The 20925-nt window shown below is 47.2% G+C and overlaps 1 protein-coding gene across 1 annotated transcript; it reads left to right on the top strand.

Moving 5' to 3' along the window:
* Nucleotides 1-16665: 16665 nt before the first annotated feature.
* brk (transcriptional repressor brinker) lies at nt 16666-20434 on the top strand. Its single transcript, XM_033382918.1, has one exon. The coding sequence runs from the start codon at nt 17599-17601 to the stop codon at nt 20041-20043; it is 2445 nt and encodes an 814-aa protein (XP_033238809.1). The 5' UTR covers nt 16666-17598; the 3' UTR covers nt 20044-20434.
* The last annotated feature ends 491 nt before the right edge of the window (nt 20435-20925 follow it).

Below are 20925 nucleotides of genomic sequence, written 5' to 3'. Positions count from 1 at the left end.
TAGTCGTTTGGGCGAAGGGTGATGGTTCTGATTTAAGCTGGGGGCTTTCTTCCACCTCATATGTTTGTACGTAGGAATGTACATCAACCGTACATCGGAATATAATTCACTTTCCTTGGTTAAAGCGTTCGCGGATTCTAGGGACTACTACTTTTTGGTTTCTACTGGTTATACGGGACCTCGAATTGAAAACTTTTGACATGATCATCAAAAAAGCATCGTAAAATTAACGATTTTCTCGAAGAAATGGATTTCGAGTACTACAAATTTCAGTAAACAAATTCTTGCAGAATTATCAAATTTTGATTAATCAATAGTTATAAATTGAAGACTAGGCGCTCTCTCTTCTATACAGCAAATGTACATCCACAACCCTCAAACTACTGATACGATTCTGAATCATACACATAAGTTCACTGGAAAGTTTGATCGTTCAATCGATGGCTATAGCTACATCGATCGCACCTTTTAGGATCTGAAATGACACCTTCAATGCGCTGCAAGTATGAGGTATTCACTCTGGCAAAGTATCTTTATACAAAGGCAATCAGAATTCATTCACAGAAGCTCCACTGTACTTCAGCAACATACCGCGAAGGCATAAACAAAACAGGGCAAACCGATAGGGACAGCAAAAGCACCAGAGACTTCCAAGACTTGGAAGACTTGGCATACAAACACAATCGCACTCGTATTTGTATATACTATGTACATATGTATGTATGTACATACTCGTATGCATTTACATAAATATTTACTTTCAATGAAATGCCCAAAGCTGCAACTGCATTCAAAACGAAGCCAAAATACTCGCATGCTCGCATTACAAGAACACACACAGATTGTGGGACGTTGGACGTGGGACGGAGACGTAGGACGTAGTACACCCCTTCTGTACATACAAGCCATGCACTCACCTCCCCCCCCCCCCCCCCACGCATTTGAAGTACAACGACAACTCTCGCACTGAAGAACATTTCCACCTCAAACCCCTGGACAGAACAGATCTGAACAAACCAGAATATGACTATGCTCGCCATACCCATATGTAGATTGTAATTTTTTCGTTATCTGACTTCAAATATTGGATTTACATAGACAGTTTACCGAAACCCGAACCCCAACCCCAACATTAGAGCAGAACCAGTAACCAAACCAGCGTCCAGTGGGGTATCCTACGTACAGTAGGCATTGGGAAAGTGTGATATTGGAGGGGACGTATATTACTTAGAGGGGGATGGATAACAAGAGCAATATACTCGGTGGAAACAGTGTGAGTGCCAGGGATCTGGAGCATATATCTTAAAAAACTTTTATCAAGGATCCTTATCATGATTCTGTATCATTAAGGGAAAGGAAAATGAGAACATTTAGCCAGAAAACAGTTGTGGTCTATAACTTTTGCGTTGATCGGCTATTGCTTACCATCTTTAAACTCTTATCAAGTGAATAGGGACTAGGATTGAGGGTAAGATCTCTGTAAGATTTAACTCAAGACATTTGGTGTTACCCCCATATGATTGGAGGTTCATATGGTTCAACAATCGTTCCATCTAAAAAATACTACGAAAATTACAATCTGAATGATTCAAGGTTTAACAAAATCAATTTTCTTTACGGACCAATGTGGCCGTATGACGAGTGACACGCTTAACGGAAACCCGTAGCGTGCCTACTGGACAGGTTAGAGAATAAACTAGCTTTCAAAGAAAATCAGAATTAATGACTTAAAGTCCTCTAGTAGCTGGTAATTTAAACTATGTATATCTTTTGAGTCCTGGATCTCTAAGAACACAATAATACCAAAACAAGTAAATATACAACTCTGGCTTACACTCTTCACACAGATATCCCCAAGCAATCTTATCACCGATCTTATGCCATTAATCCATCGACAGATCAGGGAAGGCCTCCTCCCCTATGTTAGAGACATGTCCTGTCTAATACGTAAACCCGCTGACATGGGACTCTGGGACACAAATCATTCCAAAGTATCGTCTGGCCTGGTGCTTTGGTATGCAACCGATCGCGCCACACGTCAGATGCTTATCACTAATCTCTCTCTTCTTCCCGCTATGGGAGTTCTTTTGGGCCGTACTCGAACCATACTCGAAAATGGTTTCGATGTAACGCCTTCGAAATGGGACCCGAACCCGGCTTCCATTCGGATTTGGATTCGGATTCGGAATTTGATTTACGGCCAAACGGCGTTCGGGTCTCATAGATTTCATAATTAGTATTTTGTGTACGTTGTCCCCCGTGTGATAGACACCTTCTACTATGCCAATGGATTTGGGTATGGGACAGACAATAGCTGAGCGATTTATGGACAGGTGTTGGCGATGTCTCCGGCTACTGTGCAGCCGCATAACCATCCGATTGCTCATGCCGCACGCGTACTCAATCCCCAGATATAGAGAATGCTCATAGATAGACGGATGGATAGATTGTATCGGGGGTACGGCTACTGCTGCGGGTACGAAGGGTGCGTATCTAATGAGGTCTACAACTCATTTAACTTTTTAAACGAAAGATATGCCATGCCGCTGACTAAATTATGGCCACCTGCGGTGGCGATGACGGTGCCGGTGATGGTGACGATGGCTATGGGCTCCTCCATCTGAATCACCAAAATATCGCTGAGGATATGCGTAATTCGACAATTTGACAGCTACCGGATATGGATCCATTCATCATTGTGATCCCAAAATCCCGTATGATCATTAGGCAGCTATGATAAATGTCCCGAAGATTATCGATTCGTATGCAAGGATGTGCGTTTCTTGCGATCGAATCAAAGCTAAGATCGCATTAATTCCAAACTCAAGATGTCGATAAAATGCCGAACAGGTACGTCGTCGATCAGAGGCGAGAGTCCTCGATGAAGAAGGATGAAGGTTTATGGTGCGGCCGTAAATGCAAGCCAAGTTCTTTACGGCCCTTAACACAAACCCTAAATGTGGATTACGCTAATATTGTCCCCTAATAAAGTGGCCTGGAACGATGGCTGGCCCTGGCTCGCAGGCGGAGAGTATTGCGTCTGATTGGTTTTTCCCACGATTACAATTAGCCGGACAGCGGGACAGACCTGACCTGACCTGACCCTCATGCTGACCGTTCCACTGCCACTCGGAACTGAAGGAAACAGTGGACGGACGCAGGCCAGCGCTGTGGATTGTGCACTAAGTTGCTTAATCCGACGGGAAATCCAAAACAAATGCGACGGCCTGCACCCGATGATGTGGCGTGTCAAGTTATTGAACTGACTCTCGCACACCGATCCTATACGATCCTATCCGATCCTGAGGCGAGCAGAGGCTATCCTCTACGCGTTCCTCAGGTCGAGGCAAGGCGCAGACCTAAGCCAAAGTTAGAGGCACACCACATGTGTGTTTGCGACTGGCGGGAAAGCCCCATTTTAAAGCTGGGCCAAAACGGCAACACATGGTGCGAGCGACCCTCATCCCGGACCTGGACAGGTTCACATTCCATTCCCTGGAAGAAGAAAAAACAAGAGAACGTGTACGAGAACCCGGAGGACCAAACCAGGCAGGTCGATGGAGAGGAGCCACTTGTCGGGAAAACCTCCAACAAAGAAAAATATCAAGTGGCATTGTTCCTGATCTTTCAGTTATGAGTTCTCAGAGATTCGCAATATCAGAGATTACTAATCAAACTCCCAGATGGGGTTAGGATATGATTTTCTGATGTCATTCTTCCCTATGCTGCGATTGCGTTCGATTTTTCCTTTCAGACTTTCAAAGCGGTAAAAAAATATAGATTTATTATCGAATTTTTAAGGTAAAAAAGATTGCCACAAGAGGTAGGTAGTTTAATAATTCTAAGAAATGTTTTGCATTGGAAAATCAGCAATTATTTAACTCAACATTTTATATTTATGTGATCTATCGAGGTATTAACTTTTAAAATATCATTAACATATCTGCTGATCTTTTTAATTTGGTAAGCATTTATTTTTAAAGATATCACTCTGAATCTTCGAATCTATGAAGCTATGAATCATGCAGAGTTTTATAGTGAAAACATCTAATGATCGTCCCTAATCATCTAATGATCGTCTCTAATCATCGATGGTTAATCACATGCTTTTCTTTCAGTCTCCATGAGCCTTGGTTTTTCACAGCTAATTGCACAATTTTGATGCACAATCTCCGAGGATTATCTATCTCGGATATATAGATGCCACCCATTTGTCGAGATATTTCTTTACGATTTTTTAATATTTCGATTGACGCTCTAGATAATAAAATACCTCCAGAAATACCAATGCCATATTATGATAACAAAGAAGTACTTTTAAATACCCTCTCAAGATATTTACAAATTTTAGCCCATTAAATTTTACTGAAGAACGAATTTTCCTAATGGGTTTAAGTGGGAATACGGATTATGTCTTGGTTTTGAACAGTTTTCATAACACAAACAACGACTTTGAGACAGAAAATGGTCTTGATTTCGCAATATCATTTATTTCTTTAGGATTTCCATTACTTCCAGGGCAATTCCATCATTATTTAGACCAAATTATAATCTGGTTTCGAGGATTCTCCAGAAACCAGCGATGTGGGCATTGAAAATTTAATTTCGAAACGATTATTAATTAACTCTTGACCATTTCAGAGATGAATCCTCTATATTCCAATAATTTGTATAGGTATATCAATGAAATATTACGGAATTACTTACCTTTTCATATTATTCAGACTTCTTTCAATGAAATATCAATTCAAAAATGTGCATACTGAATGTATATATTGTACCTTTAGCTATATAGTACATTGAGCTCTTACCAAGCTATGATCTGAACAAATTTCATAATAAGGTCTGTATCGTTATGGGCATACTTCAGAACCCATTCGAATTACCCACTCCATAGGGTGTTCGACGAAATCAAAAAGGTTTGCACAAAAAAAAAACACCCGAAAATTGTGCAAAAGCTTAAGTCTTAAGTAGAATAGATCAGAGAACTCTTGCCCAACGATCTACCGTTGGCCATCCACCCACACGCGCGTCTCCACGAAGAAAAAAAATTCGGCCATCGCGCTGAAACTGGCAGAAATTATTGCTTATCGAAGTGGAATTTGAAAGCGGATGGGGGTTCCGAAACGGGGTATGGAAATTGGAATGAATGGGGAAATGGAAAAGCAAATGAAAGTGAAAGAACTGTTGAGGGCGCACATGCACATCCACATGAACAGCCAAACATTCGAGCATTTGGGCTCTAAATTTATGTTGACTGGACAGAATCTCGTTGCAAATGTGGCCAAAACCACACACACACACAAAGAGTGCATACAATGTGTGCATTTTATATGAAAAATGTGTACGAGCACAACTATGTATGTGAGGAGGGGCCCCCAAAAGCATTGAAAAACAATATGGCCTTATATGGCCACGAGGCTTTATGTACGCGAGTACAGAAGGGAAACCACCGCCACCCAGCATCAAGTTTCTGCAGAAAGTTTCTAGAAATTTGGAATCCTGAAGAAATCATTCTTGGAAATGGGAATTGAGAACTCAAAAAAAGTCCATAAATTACATAAATTGGTATAGAATTCAGAGACAGTTCAGGTATACATATCTTACACAAGCGGAGTTCTAAAGAGACGCCTGTCTTTGATAAGTGATTATGTTTATATTCAAGGGAGTATACGGAAAGAGAGCGCTTTTCTACAATAATAAATGCTGTTTATTAGGGAAGATGTCTATTCAAAAATTATCTATCTCCTAGAAATGTACTTTCCAAGGAAAGATCTCGCTCCGAGGAAGATCTCGCTCCGAGGAATTTATTTCTCCAGGAAGGAACATCCCTTTTTAAGGAAGTTCGTCCAAATTGCATATAAAATAGTCCAGTTCCAGTCCGGATAAAGCTTCTTATAATATGGTGCTGCTCCACACGCACGACTTCTTAATTTAGAGACGAGGTTAGTTTAGCTACTTAGTTAGTTAGTCAGTAACCTTTAGAATCCATCAGCGTAGATGTGAAAATAAAAAGGAAACATGGGCGAGAGGGTTGGTTGAGGGACTGCTGGAATGAGATTCAGACTGGAGGAGGTTCAAATCCCATACATATATACGTGTTTATGTTAGATGTATAATTAGAGATCTCTCATTAATGAGTGATACTACATTTTTGACCAGAGCTTTCTTTTTTCACCTAGGCGCGCCTTCAATCATTAATTGGGTTAGCATGAGATTCAGGGATACCAGCACTGATTGCATGAGAAATAACTATGGGCCCTTTCCCAAGATTTATCATATCCATTTTCTATTCCCAATCCAGGTTTCTGTGAAGTGTCCATGAATATATGTACATATATGACATTTTGAGTATTATAACCACTAAAATCTCTACAAACTATTCAGAAATCATATATCCATAGATCTCTAAAGTAGAAACAAAGGATCCGTATCAATATCTGATGGTAAACATGGATGTACCCGTACGTGTGTTCTGAATATTTCCAACTTCCCATTGCTCTCGCCTTAGCTTTCTTGTATGAGCATGCCGAGGAATGGCTATGGCTATATCCATAGATCAATATGTTGCATCCCATATCCATAGGATACATTCACACACCGTTGTATAGGCTATAGCCCGATGGAAAATTACCGAGCCGAGTCGCATTCCGCAAGAGGCAAGCGATAGCCGCCCCTTCGAGCAGTGGGCAAGGGGCAGCGGATAGAAGGGTAGATGTGGAGCAGGGGGAGGGGGAGACCAGAGCGTTAGTTAGTTGTTGTTGGCCGGTTACGTGGGGCAGTCGATCGATCAGTTGCCAAAGTCGAGGTCGCGTTCTCCACATAGACAAGCACCCATACACACACGCAAACACACAACCGTACTGCACACGCCTCTATGTATAAGTGTGTGTGTGTGTGTATGCGTTGCTTGAGGGGGCGAGTAGGAGGGAGTGCACATGCTTGCAAAAACAAAAGCAACGAAAAAGAAATCACAGCAAAAAGGGGCGGGGGGAGTACCACTGCAATAAAAGGGTTGTCAGCGGCAGGGTGAGGGAGAGGGAATGAAGAGCGATCGCAATGGGTAATGGTCGAGTCGAGTCGGGTCGGGTCGGCTTTGGCGTTGGCGGGGCGCAGCGTGTGAAAAGACGACAGCAACAGCAGCAGCAACAACAACGGCGGCCGCAGCAACAGCAGCAGCAATGGCAGCGGCAGCAACAACAAAGACGACAGTATGTCTGGCAGCGTAGCATGAACTGGCGACATTCTGTCTGGTAGCGATCACAGTGCGGCGTTGCCGAACTTCAGTCGCTCTCACTATGTTGGTGGGGTACCTGTCTATGGCGTGCTCTCTTTATCTCTGTCTCTCTTTCTGTGGAACACACACACTCACACTCACTCTCGCAGAGACAGAAACGAACGAGCGAACGAACGAGCGGCAGACAGAGCGACGACTGCAAATGAACTTCAAGCTGGATGAACGCTACCTCCGACTCCCCCTCTCCCGACAGCAACAACCTACGTGCCTGGCAGAACAGCGAACGAGTTCTAGCATTCATTCTCCGACACGTTCATTCTCTCTCTCTCTCTCGACCACACACACATGCACACTGCGGAAACTGCTTTTTGGCGCTTGCTGCCCCATGTCTGCCCCCATAGCCATCTCACTCGCTCTTGGACGAACCATTCGTCACTTGTCGCTGTCGCTGTCGCTGTCACAGCTACAGCAACAACAATAATGTGTGAATACGAAAATAAATTAAATAACATTAGCTTCAGAGGTACACCTTGCCGATGTGCCGCCACTGTGCGGTACAGTGGGAGCAGATGCCTAAACAGCGCTGCTGCCTTTGCCGCCAACGCAGACGTTGAGGCGCCGGGCACAGCATCGCGTAGCTTTCATGCGTCATTCCCGTCAGTGTGAACGTGGCAAAAGCTCATTTAACATCGCAGCTTTCCTTGCCCAATCGAACGATCCTGCCTGGAAGCCATTGAAAGCTCTCTGAACAAAAGCTCTGCGCACAACTTCAATATGGCTGCTGCATTCTCTACCTCAACCCCAAAACCCCCACCCAACAAACGATCACTCAGTTATTTACAGTGGAATTTCACACCAAAAGGTGCGCGTTTTTTTCTTAACAAGAAATGCGCATAGCATCATCGCCCCGGATGGGCCTCCACCCGCCCGCGCCCACACCTTTGCTCATCGTAATTCCCTTCCTCGCCCGTACCAATGCTTATCGCAATTCCCTTGTCCCTTTCCCCTTTTCCCAGCGCAGAGATGAGCGATGATGCTTTTTTTGGCGGCGTGCCTCGATCAGGAGGGGCAGCGGAGGGTAGCTGTTTCCTGTGGCCCAACCAACCTCAACCTGTTGGTCCGAACCGAGCCGAAGAACCGATGGCAGCGCAGCCACAGCAGCGAAGAGAAGAGCGGAGCAGATGTAAAGCAAATCATAGCAGAGGTAGAGCAGAGCAAGAGCAGAGGTAAAGCAAAGCAAAAGCAGAGGAGGACAGAGGAGATCCAAGCAGATCGTCGCATTGCCAGGGCTGCACTCTAACCAATATAGACACGACTGTGCTGGCGCCAGGGCTGGGCCATGGAAAATTAGCTAAGCTCCGCTGTTCTTCGCTCTTGTCTCCCTCCACCGATCACTCACCCTTCGGCCTGACCGACGGGACGGACTGCCGCTCTGTCTGCCGACGTTCGACATCTTTCCAATTGAAAATCGACAACAGCGCAGCGCAGCGCAGCCTACTGCAAGCGGAGGCGTCGGTGTCGGTGTCGAGCCGACAGCCAAAGCCGGCATACAATGTGGCGCTGCTTGATAGGCAGAAGGAAGGGCAGGGGGCATGACAGGGAGGAGCGGTGCGGTTCGGTTCGGCTCGGTTCGGTCAGCTCGACAGACGAGTTATGTATGTGCTGCGGTGTAAAAAAAACCTGTTTGTTTAAACAACAATCTTGTACTAAAAATACAAATGCCTCACACATATACACACATCAGCAGCCGGAGTAGCAGCAGTGTCTGTGGAGGGGGGAAACAGCAGTAGCAGTGGCAGCAGCAACGTGAGCAGAAGAGGAAGAGAGACACTAAGCACTGGCTCCTCTCTCACTCTATCTCTCTCCCCACATTGACACTCACGCGCGCGCTCATTCACTCACACACACATGTGCAGTGTACAGTGTGGCGCTCGCTTTATGCTGCTTTTGTGGGTTGGATGATGAAGGGGAAGGAGAAGAGGAAGAGCCGCCTGCCAGTATGTCTGCCAGAGTGCGCCAGCGTCTTCGATTGCCCCGCTGCTACAGTCGCGTCGCTCCTCTTTCCCCCCTTCTGATCCCCCGTGTTCCTGCTGTGCACAGCTGCATCGTTTTTGTTGCCGCTGCCAAAGCACGTAGGCGTCCGCTGGTGTCTCTGTCCTTTATATCCGCTGCGTTTTCTGTGGTTCTGTCTCATGTGCATGTGCATTTGTGTGTGTGTGTGAGTGCGAGTGTGTTGGTAGTGGTATTGGAGGGCTCCCAATATGAAGGAAGGCGCAGGCCCCAGGCAGACCAGGCAGCGCCTGCTTCTTCTGCCTTGGCTCCCTCTTCTGCTACTGCTGATTCTTCTAGTACCCATTTCCGTGGACATGATGATTTCGACCAAATGTTTGCAATGCAAAGAAGGGAGGACCATTATCAATCTAATTTTCTTATCATCCTCCAATGTCTATAGTTTTAAGAGTTCTTTTTATACATTATTTCTAAATATATGTATTTTCAATATTTATTCTATAGGGCTATTTGTACAATGAAAAAGGCTATTCAAGCTTGTTGCTTTGTAAAAAGTTGGAGCTTAGACCAACAGAATTTCGCAAAGCCGTAAATATAAATTCCCCTACAATTCTAAAGATACACGAGATCATTGTAAGGATGAGATACAGGAGCAACAGTTTATGTATATGAAAAAGATTGATGAACTTGATTGAATATGATGTTCCGCAGTTTTTTCTGTTAAATGGAGTCAGACCTCATAATGTGGAGCACTGAGGTTAGGGTAGCAGAAACTTCGAAACCCGAAGATAGAATTTCATTCCTGTTTCTTCTGGTTCTGCTTCTTCTTGTGCCTCGAATTCTGCTTCTGCCTTTCTGATTCTTCTACATCTTCTTCTTCTTGTTTTGTTTTACGTTATTTATGCGCTTCGTTCACGTTCGACTGCAAAACAGAAATTGACTCAAATTGACGACGGACCCTCCTCTCGACCCCACACTGCACCCCGCACACACACACAGCTCCACCCTTTGGCCAGCGAAAGAATGCCGCGAAACTGCAACCGCAACCACAGCAGAGACGTCGACAGCCATGGCAACGGCAACAGCAACAGCAACAGAAACAACGAAAACGACTGCGACTGCGGCTAACTAGCGCTGGTCCAAGGCAAAGGCAAAGGCAAAAGCAAGAGCAAAAGCAAAGGCAAAGGCACAAAAGAAACAGGAGAGAACACCTGAAGCTCATGGCAGTACATGTGTGTGTATGTGAAGCTGTGGCGTTGCAGAGGAAGGGCGGAGGCAGAGGCAGAGGCGCAGCAGCATTAAAAGTCAGGCCAAGCGAAGCGAAAACAGGCAACAGCAACAGGCAGAGGAGGGCACACCACAAGGATCCAAGAAATTCCATTTCTTGGAAAAGTTAATAAAAGTTTTGCCTTCGCGCATCGCCTTTCGCATGTGTATGAGTACTGCCTGCCGCAGCCCTGGGCCCCTAACTCCAGCCACCGCCACAGAGCACCTCCTTCTCCATCTTCATCTCCTTCTGCTCCTACACTCGCACACACACACACACACATACATATATATGTTCCTTTTGGTCAGCGCGCATAAAAATGCGCCTTCCGATACACTGAAAGAAAATGCAATTCTCTCAATCGTAACTTGTACCATTTTATAGATTCAATCAAATGAGAAATAAAATATATTTACCTTTAGTGCAATCTTCGAGGCCTTTTGGAGAACCTCCTCCAAGATCCTTATAGTTTAGAACTGGATTCTATTGATCCCATAAGAAATATGGATTGGAGCAGAGCTTCCATGTGGTCCCTTCCTCAGCTGATTGAGATTTTTGTGGGATGAATGCTTTAAAATTAGCTCTGGAATATTTTACTATTATATTACATATGTAGAAGGAGATTATGAGATTGTTTAAAGCCATCTAGATTTAGTTATATCATTATATAAATGTGCATAAAAAATAATTGATTCGATCTTAGAATGGTCATCCACTAAGCATCAAAACGATATACAAAATTTAATTTATAAGAAATAATACACACAATCCGACCCGTAGATACGAAACTATCTTTCAGCTTTTTCAGTGCAGCAACAGCAAAAACAACGACAACGACGACAACGGCGGCCCAATGTCTGGCCCATAGGGGCAGGCAACAGGCTACTATGACAAGGGGCAGATGCAGGGGCAGGCAACAGGCTGTCAAGAGGAATGGGGGTTGGGGGAAGGTAGGAAGGGAGGGGAGCGTCGACCAAGGTGCCTGGAACGACAACGACAACGTTGTCCGTACCCATGACGTTGGCTTTTTGTGGCTGGCTTTGAGCTTTGGCAGGCCGCTTTCTTTTCCAAGAAGAACTATCCATTAGGCGCCTGAGTCCGCTGCGGAATCGTAGTTACCTGGAATTGGACGGGGGACCAGGGAGCGTCGTCGTGCAGCGACCGATCCTTAATGCTGGCATTGTGAATCGTTATGATTGTGGGGAACGAAGTACAAGAAGAGGGCAAAACAGTGAGAATGAGAACTGAAAATGAATATGGCAGAGCGCACCACATTCCCAGTAAGCCCCATCCGGAACCTTGAAAATATCCAACCCAAAAATTAAGCGCTTTTTATCGGTGACAAGAATCGAAAACCGATCGACACCAAGAGCCCGATAGCTGTTTTTACATAATCGATAGCCTTAAAAATGAAACGTATCCGAAACGTGATTAAACCGCGGATTTTCACAGGGAAAGGGGGTCAAATATCAACAAGATATCACTATTCAGTCAATGGATAGTCCAGCAGTAGCGCTACAGATTGGAGCTTGAAATATATGCCACCGATAAACGGGTGAGGCGGCACTTCGTGTTCGGTTCCCCCCCAGAACAAAGGCCCTGACAGATAGTGCCAGATATGAGGCACAGATACTCGCACTCGCACTCGCACTCGTACGATTGTGGGATTGGATTCCGCTGGTACTTATTCATCTATCTTCCACGTTTGTTGCACTTTGTAATTCTTGAAAAAAATTAAAAACAGGAAAAAACAAAGAAAATACATACATGTACTCGTAAAAGAAAACTGTTTACAAAATCGATTTTTTATTGGGCCGCCAACAAATAGAATTTAGCACTTGAATTGCCTTTGTTTGATGTTATCGCCTGATAAGACCCCGGATCGCATCGCACTATTGGAAGCGGGGACTATGTAGTTCTATACCCTTACTGAGGGTACATGTACGTATGTATAATTATGGTGCACAGATAAGAGTTGTAAACTCTATAAATCGTGCATATATGTACCTCTATTCTGGATCATTGAAAGCCGAAATGCAGAAATTACGAGAGTCCCCAAGATCGATTCAGTATATAGTATATATAGTACAATATCTATGTTCATTTGTATGCCTGTAACTCAACCAAATATGACCGAATGGTTATATAATACTACAACAATCTGCAAGGGTATGTGAAGATTCGGTCAACGGAGCCTGGCATTTTCTTCTAGTTTTTGTTGTTGTTTCTAGTTACGAGTAGAGTGCTCTTCGCTTAGTCATTGGTTAGGTGAGTGTGGGGCGGGCGTGCTTGATCATAGGTAAAGAATTTCCTGTTGACAATTTCATTTTATTTCGTAAGTGCTGATGGAGTCCTGGGGAGTATCCTTAACGCTGGTGTATCCACAACGCTGGGTATACTTCATTTTGCGCTGCCTGTCCGCTCTCCTGTTTCATCAGTTTGTGGCTCTTTCTGTTCCCTTCCACGGCCTCCTGATCTCCCACTCTCCGTTTCTCCTGGTCCACCACACTCTCATCTGGCTCCTCTGATCCCTCACTCTCTCTCTTTCTCTCGCTCTCGCGATCTCTTTCTCTCTCTGGCTCTCCCTCTATTGCGCGCTGCGCTCGCGTGTGTGTCTGTGTGTTTGTGTGGGCTTATTCAAACGCAGACAGCACGGCGGCAGCGTTGGTCAGGCCCCAACCTGAGGCCCTCGTTCGCTTGAGAGCTGTCCCCCTCTCCAACTCCCCTGCTCCACTCGTCCAACGCTACCCCGTCGGAGCCCTATAGTCTCGCCCGATCAGAGATCATAAGTGCCCCAGCACGTCGTTTGGCTGTGCCTTCGTCTTCGTTGCTGACTGCCGCGCCCTTTCCCCTTTTCCCTTTCCCCTTTCCCTACCCGTTTCCCACTTTAGTTTTTGTATACCCTTTTCCAAAGAGGGTATTAACACTTTGATTAGGTATTTGTAACGCAAGGAAGGGATAAAGGGTACATATTACCGGGAAAATATGTACTTGTACGTTTCGAAAGAATAAAACAGCTAAAATAGTACCGATCGGATCCATTATATCATAGAGAGATTCAGTCGATGCGATCGATCTGCAAGGGTATCTAGTTTCGATCATCGGCATAAGCCTTCTTTTTTGTTATTTTTTTGTTTTCAACTTTTTAATCAATTCATGGGCCTGTCGTTCCGTCCGTCCGTTCGTCCGTCCGTTCGTCTGTCGGTCTCCCCATCCAAGTGTGTGCCCCCGTGGGTGTCTGAGTGTGTGTGTGTGTGTGTGTGTGCATCTATTGTGTGTATGGGCTCTTCGATTTGTACGTTACCTTTTTTTATATTCAATTTTTATCTCTTTTCCTTCGTCTTTTCCGCCTTTTTTTTTACCTCCACTTCTTCTTATTCTGATTCTGCTTCTTCTTCTTAGGTTTTTTGTTTTGTTTTTGATAAATCGATTTAGAAGCCGACGGGGTCTAAAAAAAAGTGGAATTCTTTTGATTTTCATTTTCAACACACACACACACAGACACACGAACACCTTTTGTTGTTGTTGTTGCTTTTGAAGTTTTTGTTGTATCTTTAATTTTGTTTTCGGCATATTTTCGGTTGATTTTTTGTTGTTGTTTTTTGTTTTACTGGGAAATGCATTTAAAAAGTATTCTCCTTTTCCAGGCGCTCCACTGTCACAGGCTCCAATTCCACACCATTCTGTCCCACTCCCTTCCAGCGCACCAGAGCCGCCATTCCATTTCATTCCAGACAATGCGTCGTCTTCGTGGCCCTGCGGTTGTTGAGGAAGGGGTTAAGGCACAGTGGGCTGCAGGGGTTGAAGCAGGGATGGGATGGGTGGTGCAGGCAGATTTGGGCGGAGAGTGCACAAACAGTGGGGTTAGAACTCCACGAGCAATGGGATTGGGATTGCGAGTGTAGGAGCAGTCGAATGGGGATTAGAGAGTGGGAGTTCAGGCACAGTGGAATATGGGTTGAGATGCAGAAAACATCTCGTCATAGCGACTCTCATCCATGTTGGACAGTGTAATGTTCTGCTCTTGGTGAGTGATGGGGAATGAGGCTGAGATCTATCAGCGGACCGACCGCAGCCATCCATCGGTCAGACGGGGGATGAGGGGAGTCAATGCTATCATTGGCATCCATCCATCTCGCTCGCTCCCCCTTCGGGATATCGCACGCGCAAAATGATGTTGAAAACACTCTTTTTTTATGCCATAATTTTTGTTGGATTTATGAATTTGCATACACACGCAACCAAAATCGGCCCACTGTCAGGCAGCCTCAGTGACAGCCTCCGCACACACCACACACACACACACACCCAGGGAGAGAGAGAGAGACAGGAAAAGAGATCTCTGCATATGTGTTTCATTCATGAATTCCAGTTGACGACGACGACGACGACGGCAGCGACGCGCAGATTTCTGTGAAAGAAGGAGAAGAAGCAGCAGAGGCCGAGGAGACCTTTTTCGTTTGTCATTCGCAACAAGTGCGGGACTTCTCATCGTTTTGGTTGCTGCTGCATTTATTGCATGGCTGCTGCGTGGCTATGCCCTTTTTTTGTCTTTGAGCTTAGACAGGGTGGCGGCGGCGGCAACGTCGACAGAAATAAGCTATCGCTGTATATGTATGTATGTAAATATGTATGTGAATATGCATGCACACTGCCGCCAACAAAAACTGCTGTACATATAAAAAATGCAACGCTGTTTGCTGCATTCAACAGTTGATTCTCAGTGAGAGCAAGAGAGCGGAGAGAGAGAGAGCGCGCACACGAGTGACATGCGCACCCCCACCCCCCTTTGGACCGGTAATGCTCAACAAGTTCATTTGACGATCTGTTGCGTCGCTCTGTCGCCGCGTCAGTCGTTGTCGCCGTGTGGGCTGTTGTTGTTGTTAATGGTGGAGGGGGGGGTGCGCCGGGCTAGGCAGGACGGGACCGAGCACTCGGCACTCGGCGGGGCCCTAATGCCAGTGCCAGTGCCAGAATGTCTGGCAGCCACGACTCTGGCGCACACATAGACATGTGACTACACATGCACATCCATATGTATGTATGTAGGTAGATGTGCCTGGCAGAGCTAGAAACAGCACCAGCAACCGCAGTCCCACAAACGTGGGGCGCTGTCGTCGCAGCACAGTGGGGCGAATATCAAATAAAAATGGTGTTTTCAAAAAAAAAAAACAAAACATTTTGAGGATATTTTAAAATAAAGGAAAAAAGAATAGAATATATAGAAAATAGATGGAATTTATATATTAACTTAACAAAATATTTTTTTGTATACATCTGCATCCAGAACCCGGTATTCCTACTCTTATCTGTTGCTGGCAATTCAATGCCCTTGCCTAACTCCTCTGCGCATGTAATTTGCTTCACGGTGCGCTTGTCGGGTCAGTCAGTGAGGCGACGACTGCGTCGCCAGGGGGGCTAAGCATGGTGGGAGGGGGGGGGGGGGGGAGACGTCGGGCTTGGGGACGGGGTAGAGCTGGTTCCGTCCCCTTCTGTCCGTTCCGAACGGGGCGCAACCAGCAGCGCGCTCACAAAAGCGCCGCGCGGTCGCGCCGACAAGAACGGGTATTGGTGCGGGTCTCTCTTACACAAATGCACACGAGTGCACACCGATACACACTCATACAGTGGCGCAGACACCTCGCCGACGATTGTCGTCAGTTTGTCTGCAACGCTCAGCGCCGTGGTCTTGCATTGTTGTTATTGCTGAAGCATATTGGAACTGGCTCTGGGCTCTGGCTCCTCCGCCGTGAGAGAGGAGAGGCGACCCTATGGGCCACCGCCGCCGCCAAGTGTCTGCTGACACTCGTTCTCACTCACGACGACTCGTTCTCACTCACACACACACACGCACACACAGGTGCTGTTGATGAGCTATTAGAACGCAGATACAACGACACTCAGATACACACACACACACACACACACACGCACCCACATGCAAAAGGCAGGCAGCAGACCCAGACTGAGCGTCGTGAGTTTCGTTTCGTGTAGTGTCGTGCCGTCTCGTATCGCATCGTTTGCCCGTTTCATTTGGTTTCATTCTGGTGCCCCGGCCGCCTGTGTGCGCGAGTGTGAGTGAACAGCAAGAGCCAGCCGCCGCCGCCGCCGTAGCAGCAGCAGCAGCAGCGCAACGCCGGCAGAGGCATCCGCCGACATACACAGCAGCGAACTGCCGTCGAGCCGAGCCAGTCTAGAACGTATCTTTGAAGTAGAACGCTGAGGGCAGAACAATTGTGTTTTGGATTCCTTGCCGTGCGGATCGCGAGTTATGAAAGCGCAGCAGCAGCAGCAGCAGCAGCAACAGCAACAGCAGTAGTAGTGGCAGTAGCAGTAGCAGCCATAGCCATAGCCATATAGCAGCAGCAGCACTCGAGCAGCATTCAAAAAGAACAGCAGCGAAACAGCTCAAAACTGAAATCCAAACTCAGAAACAGCGCCATCGTCGTTCGAGCAGCACGCAGCAGCAAAAAGCAAAAAAATAAATTATAAAATAACTATATAACTATAAAACAAAAAAACAAAAAACACAACTAAACACTATCTAACAAAACTGTTGAACGCGACCAAAGGCTAAAAACGTATATAGTTTTTTGTGTGAAATCAATATAACTATTATTTTTTTACTGTGTGTTTTTTTACGGAACTTTTTCCCGCGTGTTGTTGTTGGCTTACACACTCTGTGGGCTAACCTGTGTGTGCGAGAGAGCGGACGGACGTCGCTGTCAACGTGAACGTCGTCGTCGTCATCGTCATCGCTGTCGTTGTATTTGTCGCAGTCACCGTGGGCGCCTCAGGCCAGACCAGAAACCAGGGCTGCCGGATCGCGAGTTATGAAAGCGCAGGCGTCGCACGCATGTAGCAGCATTGGCTACAACAACCACAACAGCAACAGCAACAAAAGCAACAGCAACAAAAGCAACAGCTCCAATACCAACACCAACAAAGCCTTTTGATACAATCAAACCCATATACAAAGTAACTGGAAAGAGATAGAGAGATAGAGAGAGAGAGAGAGAAAGAGATATCTATATTTTTGATAGAAACCGTTTTACACGACCGGAGCACCCAACATCGAACCAAAATGGATACCAGCGAACAAAGTTCGATCATCAATGGATCATCGGGAGTAGGAGTGCAAAAGCGACACTCGCAGTCGCAGTCGCAGTCGCAGTCCCAGCAGAAGGATCAGTCCGAACCGAACAACAACAGCTCCTCGGGCAGCCCCAAAATGGGCTCTCGACGCATCTTCACGCCCCACTTTAAGCTGCAGGTCCTGGAATCGTATCGCAATGACAATGACTGCAAGGGCAACCAGCGGGCTACCGCCCGCAAGTACAACATCCATCGCCGCCAGATCCAAAAGTGGCTGCAATGTGAACCCAATCTCCGCTCCTCGGTGGCCAACAATCAGCACCAGCAGCAGCAACAGCAGCAGCAACAGCACCAGCACCAGCACCAGCACCAGCAGCAGAGCCATCAACACCAGTCGGTGTCCCCCACACCTGGACAGGTGAAGACGCATCAGTTCCACCCGTTGGACCATCCGCTGGTCCACCAGATGCACCACCATCATCATCATCTACAGCATCATGTCGCAGCGGCGGCTGCAGCGGCACACCATGCCCATCATCTGCTGGCCAATGGATTCGCTGCCGCCCACCATCCGCACCAGCACCAGCACCAGCATCCGCATCCCCATGCGCATCCGCTGGCTGCTCATCCACATCTGCATGTGCCTGTGGCGGTGCCCGTGGCCGTGCCAGTGGCAGCAGTGCATCCCCACCAGCAACAACAACAGCAGCAGCAGCAACAGCAGCAACAACAACAGCAGTCGCAGCCACAGCAGCTTCCAGCAGTCGCCAACAGCAGCAGCAGCCTAAGCAATGGCAGTGCCACCAGCAATGGCAGCTCCAGCCAAGGCTCCACCACATCCGGTGGTGTCCTGGTGGCGGCCAAAATCGTGGCCGTTGTGGCCGCAGTAGCCATGGCCAACAGCAGCAGCAGCAGCGGCGGTAGCGGCAGTGCCTCCACAGCGACGCCAACGCCATCAGCCATCAGTGCCAACCCATTGCCATATACCCAGAGCAGCAGCAGCAGCAACCACAGTCCTAACGCTGCCAATGTCCAAGTGCCAACGCAAGTGCCAATCGCGGTCTCCCCGGCTGCCAGCCACATTCCACACCCACACCCACATCCGCATCCACATGCCCATCCGCATGTGCATCCCCATGCCCATCCCTATGCCGCCTACCACACTTACCTGCCGCACCACCACCATGCCCTGGCTGCCCAGGCCCAGCCATCGCCAGCGGACCACCAGCTCGTGCAGAGTCGCCTGGAGGCAGCCCCCACACCGGCGCCCATGGACCTGTCGCTGGGCAGCTCCGCGCGCCGCCAGCAAAAGCTCGAGAAGGAAATGGAGCTGGAGCACCTTCGGCCGCGCAATGCTGCCGGGGTGGATCTGACCTTCAGGAAGCGCAAGGTGAACTGCACGCCCGTGCAGCCCGACAAGATCAGCAAGCTGGAGACGATCAAGAGCGAACCGGAGCCGGAGCACGAGCAGGAGCAGGAGCAGGAGAGCGAGGATGTCGACGTCGACGTGGAGGTCGAGGCGGAAGCGGAGTACGAGCGCAAGCTGCCCTCCAAGCAGGTCAAACTCTTCAAGCCGTATCTCCTGGACGACGACGACGAAGCCGCCGCCGGCGCTGGGGATTCGGAGGCTGACGAGGTGGATGCCCACGAGGAGGAAGATGAGCGCATTGTCGAGGACGACGATGATGAGGCGGTCGAGGGCGATGCCGATGAGGACCAGCACGAGGATCTGAATGGCAAGAAGCAGCAGCGTCGCCTCAAGAAGAACAAGAAGGTCGGCGAGCAGCGGGATCCCATTATCTGGAGCAACCATCCGTATCCGGCCTGCTTCTCGCCCTCCCCCCACGCTCGGAGCTCGCTCTCCGGCAGCAGCTTTCAGTCGCCGCTGGTCATGCACCTGCAGGCAGCGTCGAATGGCAGCGGTAGCGGGTCCCCAGTCTCCTACCAGCTGCAGACATTTCCCGGCAGCAACCTCGGCGGGAGTCCTCAGCACCAGTTTCAGGGCAGGAGCGACAGCAAGACATCCACGCCCATCCAGAGTGTGCTCAGCCCGTTCTCGGCACCAGCCCTCTCACCCACCGGCTTCTGCTGTCCCAAGGGCTCCCCCGTGTCCGGCTACGAGAGCAGCTCCTCCACCTACAGCGACAGTGCCAGCAGCAGCAGCAGGAATTGCGGCGGCACCACAGGCAGTGCCAGCAATTTCAGTCTCAATCTGCAGCTCCACGCCGCCGTCTCCAACGACAACCTGATGTACATCCAGCAGCAGCAGCAGGCGAACCTGCAGCGGTGGCTGGATCAGGATGCATTGGCCGCTGCCATGGCCGCCAGCAGCCATCACCCGGCGGTGCAAGTGCTGCAATGCCCAATGCCTGGGACCGGGCCAGCCTCCAACACGGCAGCCTCATCGGCGACAAATTTGACATTGGTGGCATAAGCGATGGAGCAGCAACAGTTGGAGCAGCAACAGATGGCGGAGCAGCGGGCGTGCGGAGCTGAGATCCCACCAACAAGTTATGGCAGTCACTGGGCCTGGCCTTCCTAGCGTTAAATAATTACCATATATTATACACTTTCTTTATGTGTTTAAGCGTACGTCGTTCTTCGGTTATTTGCTAAGGATTTCAAAAAAGGGGGGACATTCACATCCTTCGCCCTAAAATATATATCATATATCTTCCAAGCATATCAGAGCCCCCCACCTAATCTCTAAGGATATAATAAATACATTTTTTTTTCTCTAATTCTAAGAACAAATTAAGTTTAAGGAAGACGGATAATTTTTTTTGTCATTAAACATTGAACAATGGTCTATAATACGCATACGAGTATATATTTTTTTTTTCATAATTTTATAAATTTAATTTAATGTCAAATTTTGGACCCTTTTTGCAAGCGTCGGAAAGTGTAAATAATTAATTATATTGTGTACAAAATCGGGTAACAGACGACGGAAAGGGCGCGGCGGAACATATTAATTTTTTCGCCCCAAGAATTTCAAAAGAATGAAAAGGGGGAAACGAGAGGGAGGGAATATTGTGACACTGCAACTGGAAAAACTGAGCAAACAAAAAAAAATTGTTAAGAGTAAAGCTTTAAAACCAACAAAAATACACACACACACACACACTTTTACACACACACACACGCACGCGTACGGAGCTCTTATGTGTAAGGGTTTTGTTTTTTTCTTTTGGAAAATGGAAAATTGAAAATTCTTGTGATATACAAAACAAAAATACAAAATTTAATAAAAACAATACATAAAACGAAACTGTTGAAAACTGAAGCTTAACGAATTATAGAGATACATACATAC

This window comes from Drosophila pseudoobscura, chromosome X, assembly GCF_009870125.1.
Source record: "Drosophila pseudoobscura strain MV-25-SWS-2005 chromosome X, UCI_Dpse_MV25, whole genome shotgun sequence".
In the NCBI taxonomy this organism is placed as follows: Eukaryota; Metazoa; Arthropoda; class Insecta; order Diptera; family Drosophilidae; genus Drosophila; species Drosophila pseudoobscura.
The sequence above is the reverse complement of the archived record's forward strand: the minus strand, read 5'-3'. Positions and strand labels throughout refer to the sequence as shown.

Coding starts and splice junctions, on each gene's coding strand:
- brk (XM_033382918.1), top strand. CDS start 17,599: ATGGATACCAGCGAACAAAGTTCGATCATCAATGGATCATCGGGAGTA.